The following is a 7,711-nucleotide window of genomic DNA, read 5'->3' as shown; positions in this document are numbered from 1 at the left end:
GAGACAGACTAATACTAAAGGGTATCATGGATTATAAAATATTATCATATCAATTCTTCCAAGCTTTATTCTATAAAATCTAAATAAATATAAATAAATAATCTGAAATATTTTCATTTTTTACTTTAAATCGTGCTATGGTTTAAATATTTATTATTTGATAAACCTTGGGATTTGGGAAGATAATATTATATTAATCAAATTTAATCTCATGTGGTTTTTGAATTAAATCTTAAAATTATATATTTTAAATCAATTTCAATGTATTTATTAACATTTTAAATACTTGTTTTAAACACAATGAGGTACTGCTCAATTAAAGGTTGTGGCACTAGTGAAAAAAATGGCCTAATGATGCACAGGTAATTTATTTTTGTTGAAGAAATATAAAAACATTTTCAACTAATAAATTACTAGGTATACAAATGTAATCTTATTTACATTTTACAGTATACCTAAAGGTAGAGTTCATGATTGGACAGAAATGATAAAAAAACATATACCTAGCACTGAATTGACATATATGAATAATGTAATTGAATATATAAGTGGGTTTATTACACGAAAATTGCTCAGAACTGTGTCATGCCATATATGTTTAAATGTATTGACCAATACTGGTCATAATGTATTAAATAATACATTACTAAATATTAAAAATAGAGGTGGTTTGATTAAACCTTCAGAAGATATTGTATTAATATGCAAGACTGCTGAATTAGTCTTTAGATCTCATCAACACTCATTATCATCCTTAAAATCTAATATAATTCAATATCTTACCATAAAGGCTTCATCAAAATTACAAATTAATAAACTTTTCAATCAAATTTCGGACCACATTTTAGATCAATCTCCATTGAATAATCATTTACTTCAAATTATAAAAATCACTCTAAAAACATTTTATACAATTAGGCTTCATCACTTTAATAATAGTATTAGTGAACCCAAGGAAAGAATTAGATCACATTTGACAAAAACTATACATTTTAGGAATCAATAGTATTTTGTATAAATGTATACTGTACCTAGGCATTAAATTATTGTCTATTAATGTATTGCTTTCTTGTAATTATATAAATAGTTTAATTAGATATTATAATATTAAACATTGATGTTGACAATTATAATTTATATTTTATAATATTTAATTAATAATTAGTAATTATTAGTTTTTACTTACACAGCACATACAAATATACAATATTGGAACGATTATAATTTTTTTTAAATTTGTATATACTAATATATTGTATATTAAATTATTTTATATTTCTATTTAATGTTTACATTTATTTTGATTGTAAATTGTAATCACTAATCAGTAATCACTATAATTTTTATTTTTTATATGGAATAATAAAGTTACATATGTCGTTTACTCCATGCCAACCTGTAGTATATATTTTTCTCTCTTTAACAATGATGACTTGACACCTCTCTCTCTAAGCGCAGTCCATCTCTTTATATGTCTATGATGTAGACTATTGACTTCTCTCTCTACTAGCAGTCCATATCTTATTATGACGTCTATAGCGTCTCGGCTTAAGTGGTTTAAGATAGTACTATCACCGAATAGATTTTTTCTTTGTTTTAATCTGAAATCTGAAATCACGGTGTATGTTTATCATTACAAATTTACAAATCTATAATCACAACTGCCAAAATCACTTTCAATTTTTTAGTTCTTTTCGTTAAGAGTTTAAAGTTAATAAATCAACGTAAGATTAAATCTATTTTAGTGATTTTACGGTGAAATGTATCATAACATCGACTAATTGGAAATTGTTGTTTTCATATTTTAGTTCTCTAATTCTCTTAATAATTTGTATATTATAAGCTCAAACTAGCTTCATATGTAACTACCTATATTGAACCAAATTGAAGATGGACAACCCGTCTGTCATTAGTTTGTCATCAAAGGCACTATCAAACGTATTAGAACTTATTAAAATGATGACTGGACAAAATGTTTGTATTTTTGCATACTTAATGTATTATAAAAACAAAGCTTAGTAATCTGTGTTAATTTTGTTTTAGAACTTCAATGAAGTTTATCTGAAATATGCTCAAATAATAAATAACTTGCATGATGTGTATTATGAGCTTCCTAAACGGTCAGATGTTGAATATTATGTAAAAGGATTGATAGAAAAATATCGTGTTCAAGGATTTCCGTTGGAAGCTAAGGAATTTGAAATGCGCATTCACCGATTTATTAACTATTCAAATATTAATAACTCATCTAAAGTAGGTGTTTAATATTAATTGTTCCTACATTACATTTTGTGTTGATAATAATGTCATTCAATGTCTTGTAGCTGTCGTCTGATGTTATTAAATGGGCAATCGTTGGGATGATAATTAGTATGGCTAATAATCCTTGTGGTTCTAGAAATGTTTTTCGTAAGACTAATTTAAACACTGTCAGAATTGAGTTAGAAGGTGAAGCTGCAGTACTTGGAGATTCGTGGAGAGCTGATCTTATACAAGAGTTATTAAACATTGGTAGAACTTCTGTAAGTATATAATATAAATAAAAATGTATATTTTTTGCTATAACTTACAATATTTTTTATTAATTTACAGTACTGTATAGAATCTGATTCTGAAACAGATTATGAAGACGAGGTTGATTTTTGCCCATCAATTGTTCTATTACCAGAGAATACTATAGTTAATAAAATAAAAGATAATAATAACTCTCTAACTAGTAGGGAATATCTGAAATTAGTTTTTTCCCATGAGAATATAGGTAGACATGTATTATTAAAACGGGTTGCTCAATTTTGGTGGCTCAAAAAATCTAAAACAGCTAAAGGTGAACAGCATCCTTTTTATTCCAGTTTAAAAAAGTAAATAATATGTTTGTACATTGTTAATATTAATGTCTGATTAAAAAATAAAAAAGTGATGATATTATATTATATAAATGTTTACTATACCTATATTTTCAGATATACAAATAACAAAATGTTTAAAATTATAGACGATAACTTCATAATACTTGAATGTTTAAATAGTTATTTAACTGTATCAAATATTCTTCAGTATAGTTTAGAAGAACAAAGTAAATTATTTGGATGTATGACTATTTCATCATCTATATCACCTGTAAGTGTTAGCTTTGTTTTTATAAATAAATTAAAAACTTCTTTTAAATTAATCAATTATTAATTCATAGTTATTATTATTTTAGGAGGCCTTTAATAGATGGGTTTTAACTATTTCACCTAGCATCAAAAAATTTAACCATCTAATAAAATTTACGCGCCACTTAAAAGAACTAAAAAAAATACCCCATACATTAGGGGCATATGCTAACGGATTGGAGTACATTTTAGAACCAATAATTAATAAAATGTGTTGTATTGAAAATAGAATTAAAAATTGTGGTAAGTTTTTATTTTTGATTTTGGCATTACCGTATGAAAAGTTTATGTTTGCGGCTTAATTAATTTTAGTTGGCCATGATACATTATTATCATTTGAAGAAGAAATGTATATGAATTTTCAAATTATTTCTTTTGTTTATTCTGTGCATTCAAAAGCTATAGTTTCAAATTGGGAGACAACTGATAATTGGAAAATTTCAATTAAGTAAGTTTAATACTTATTTTGAATGCTATGTTTCACGAATCATGATTATATCTATCTAAATTTCAGATTAATTTCTGTTTTATTTTGGTCCGTTCAAAATGCAATTATTGATTACCAAAAATTAATTGTCATGACATTGTTTTTATATGCATTTGAACCTTATGTTCACATGACAGAATTATGGATTCATGCTGGGCAGTTGGTTGATCAAAACAATGAATTTATTATATACAATTATGAAGGAGACAGTAGTATACCATTCAATATATTCTTTAATGATGTTCATGAATACTTAAAAAATTATAACATAAGTGTACCACCAATTCTTGAATATCTAATTCATTTTTTGAATAATTGTGATTGGAAAGTGTTTGTAGCATCAGAAATGAGTAATGACACTTTTGCCTTATGTGAAGTTCCCAGAGGTAAGTTAAAATATCTATTTAATGCAGTTATTTAGGTAACTTTAATTTTTTCATTGAATTAATTTATTAAATTATTCCAGGCCAACTGTTTAATAATTTTTTAATTGAAATAAGAAATTCCAATACTTTCTGGGAAAATTACATAAATCCTTTCAATGAATATAATCCATCCAACTGGTATACATCGCCATCGTTAACATCAGCTTGTGTGCATTATAAGTAAATATCTGCATTCAGCTTATTTATAATTTATAATATTGTATTATTTATAAAGTAAAAATTAATTAATGGTATTAATTATTGATAATATTATGTAAATATATATTTTTAGCTCCCAGTTAAATCTATCCACTGTAAGTTGTTTATGTGTATGTATGTCTATGATTTACTATGTTTAGAAATTATACAATCAATTTTCAAAAATATTGCTTATAATTTTAAAACTCGTCCTATAAAATATATAATTCTAATTAGTCAGTAGTCTGAATCATATAAATTATGTTTGATTTTTGATATTAATTTTGAACTTTAATTTTATAATTAGTATATAAAACTATTAAAGAAACTTAAATAGTTTCATAACTAGCTTTATTCATTATGAGTGATATTTTGTTTTATTTGTGCATGCAATTTTACTATGAATTAACTGGTTAATTTAAAAATTTTGGAGAGGGGGTGAGATAAGTTTTTATTTAATGATACATTTGTATAGATACGAGTCAAAATTATAATTTTAAAATGTATTTTTAAGAGAACTCAAACCCAGGGCCTTTCCCCATTGACTTTATTTATACCAATGTGAAGCAATAGCATTTTTATTTATTCTTAATTAATAATAATTTATAGAATGTTGTCATGTTTAGATTGTAGTTATTATTTTACTTTAATAATCAATGAAAATATTATATAATATAACTAATTCTTTTCGTATTTCTAATTGACTAATTAGATTTAATGATAAATCAACATTTGAACTGACTATGCCTTCGAGTTATGAAATAGTAAATATGTTTTTATTGGTTATACAAAAGTCCATAAATAACATTGGATTGGAAGTTGGAGATATTGTTCTGAAAAAAAATAAATTTGTGCATCATCTAAAGAATTTGTACAATATAATTTTCTTAGAAGATGTGAATAAGTCAGTTCAAATTGATAGAGTTATGGAATATAAGGTAAAGTATAATCTTCATATTTTTACCTTTGCTCTTATTTTTAAAGGTAAGATGAGGTAAAATATATAATATTATTATATCAATATTATAATTATATTTCAGTGCTGGTAGTTTTGCTAGTTTTGCAGTTATTTTTTTTGTTAATTATTATTTATTTGAGTCATTATAATAACTAAACAAATTTTAAATTATTATAGATTGAACGTAATTCGTTTTTGAACAATTGTTTTTATTCACTTCTTAGTGATGATCACAGTTCAGTTTTATCTAGTAATCATTCATGCAATCTCTCACTAAACTATAAAACAGAAAAAAATAATTATTTTGAAGAAAATGATGTATTCAAAGATAGTTTTGCTGATGAACTTGAACGCCTTACAATTACTTATGATGTAAGTTTAAATATCTAAGTGTGGGTTTCACCTATCTTAATAATTATATTTTTATTTGTTTACAGGTGAAATTTCCATTAAGTCTAATTTTAACCAATGAGGTAATATTTAACTATAACAAAATTTTTCGTCTCTTAATAACAAGCAAGCAAGCTGTAGCAATGATCTCTCAGTTACAAACTAAAGGTAAATATTTATATTCCAAAATTCTAAATACAATAATGATGAATTACCAAATACAATATTTCAGATTTAAATAAGTATAACTACTCATTAGATGTGAAGCGAATGTATTTTATTAGATTATGGATTATGTCAACTACTTACAAACTACAAACATACTTCTTCAGTGTCGCATCAAGATATCTGGGCTCTAAACTATTTGATAGTATTAAAAATGTAAAAAATGGTTTGGCTGCTTTTGAAAAAGGTTAGTATTTGCATGTTTATTTGTATTAATGTTAACTTAAGAGGACACTATACAACCATTTGTTGTCTCCGTCTTACAAAAGTATTACATATCAGATTTATGTTATGTTAGTTTAAAAATAAGTGTGAATCAATCTTATAATCATAACAAATAGTCATACTAACACAGATAATGTTCTTAGTGTTCTTACCATAAATTTTCATAATAAGCCAATCTACACTAATTTTTAAACTAACAGAGCTAAAAAATGTGATCTGAGCATAAATTTGGTAATTTATGTGCTTGTAAGATAGACAACAAATAGTTGTGTATCATCATCTTAAATTTAATATAAACGTTAAACATATATATATATATATATATATATATATATATATATATATATGTATATGATAATGATGAAATTTTTTCAGTAGATGTCAATTAGGAAATTTAGAATACTGAAAAGGATATTGAAAGATTGTCATGTAGGCCATTTAGCTATAAAATTTTTTGAAATCAAAAATGTCTAGTTTTTTAGAATATAATTTTATAATTTGAAATATTTTAATTGAGTTCTTCTGTTCTTCAATTTTTTTTATAAAGTTAACTATAATTTTTTTTAAATGGAATACTATTATTACATTATAACTGTAGAAGTAAATTTCTATGGATGATATTTTACGCTTCTAATTTCAGTTTTAAAATTCATTGTTTTGTGAAGAATATAGGTATTAAAATTATTTTTATGTATTTACTTAAAAGTTTTTCATTTTACAGTACTTGAAGATCATGTTAACCAGGCTATAAGGTTATGTATGCTAAATGGATCAATGGAAAAATATTCTTACGAGTCATTGGCTTTGGTAATTATGAAATTTATTCTAAATAAAAGTTCAACATTTTAAACATTTTATTTGCATAATATAGTTATGGAATGCCTGTGAGCAATTTACAAAATTATGGGTGAGTAGTGTAATAGAAGACAGTATTGATGTTGAATTAATGGAAAAAATTGAACAAGAATATGTAGATTCTTGTTGGAAATTAGCCAGTAGTTTGGACACATATCTTACATCTGAGGATGATACATCTAGTATTTGTAAGTACTGAGTACCTTTTAAAACGTTTTAATAATTTTAATGAATTTATATTATCTAAGTATGGGTTATTTCAGTATTTGAATTTTGCCGAGATTTTATGTCAAGTATGCCAACTAAAGAATCAGCTGATCTTGATGGTAGTTTAGTTTACAAATTGAGTGATTCACGAAATCGATATTCTTTTACATATATTTAAACACCATCACTAGAAATAATTGACGTTCATAATTATGTACTTTTTTCACTTAAATGAACCTGTTTAAATGTAAATAATGTAAAATAAATTGTTATTTTATAGTTATCTATTTGATATTTTGTAAATTGTATAATTTAAAATTTATTTATTTTGTATTTTTAGGAATAAAACTCAATATCATCCTAATTTAAATATCGTGTAAATTTATTAAACCATAATCAGTGGCAGTTATTTATTTATTTAGTCTGCAATCCGCTTACGAACCTCCCCCCCCCCCCCTTTGAAAAAATATTGGTAATCAATTGGTAATTTAACACAAAATATACAAAAAGCAAAAATATTGTTATAAATAATTTAGGATTATAATTATGGTTTTTTTTTTTCAAGTCTTCCAGACATTAATCAATT

The 7,711-nt window shown here is 24.5% G+C and overlaps 1 protein-coding gene across 1 annotated transcript; it reads left to right on the top strand.

Annotated features, from left to right (window-relative positions):
• The first annotated feature begins 1,590 nt into the window (after window positions 1–1,590).
• LOC107162071 (uncharacterized) lies at window positions 1,591–7,495 on the top strand. Its single transcript, XM_015508784.2, has 16 exons — window positions 1,591–1,974; window positions 2,044–2,253; window positions 2,325–2,522; window positions 2,593–2,858; window positions 2,961–3,117; window positions 3,203–3,398; window positions 3,468–3,603; window positions 3,670–4,028; window positions 4,109–4,247; window positions 4,978–5,203; window positions 5,401–5,595; window positions 5,661–5,781; window positions 5,846–6,025; window positions 6,785–6,870; window positions 6,935–7,106; window positions 7,182–7,495. Exons 1-16 carry the CDS (start codon window positions 1,891–1,893, stop codon window positions 7,301–7,303), a joined length of 2,847 nt encoding a protein of 948 aa, XP_015364270.1. The 5' UTR covers window positions 1,591–1,890; the 3' UTR covers window positions 7,304–7,495.
• The last annotated feature ends 216 nt before the right edge of the window (window positions 7,496–7,711 follow it).

Source organism: Diuraphis noxia, unplaced genomic scaffold (genome assembly GCF_037042655.1).
Source record: "Diuraphis noxia isolate RWA-SAM2 unplaced genomic scaffold, SU_Dnox_SAM2 contig0003, whole genome shotgun sequence".
NCBI lineage: Eukaryota > Metazoa > Arthropoda > Insecta > Hemiptera > Aphididae > Diuraphis > Diuraphis noxia.
This window is presented reverse-complemented; position numbering and strand designations above follow the sequence as displayed.

Coding starts and splice junctions, on each gene's coding strand:
- LOC107162071 (XM_015508784.2), top strand. CDS start 1,891: ATGGACAACCCGTCTGTCATTAGTTTGTCATCAAAGGCACTATCAAAC. Junction 4,029..4,108: donor CTTATGTGAAGTTCCCAGAG/GTAAGTTAAAAT, acceptor AAATTATTCCAG/GCCAACTGTTTAATAATTTT. Junction 4,248..4,977: donor TCAGCTTGTGTGCATTATAA/GTAAATATCTGC, acceptor TTGACTAATTAG/ATTTAATGATAAATCAACAT.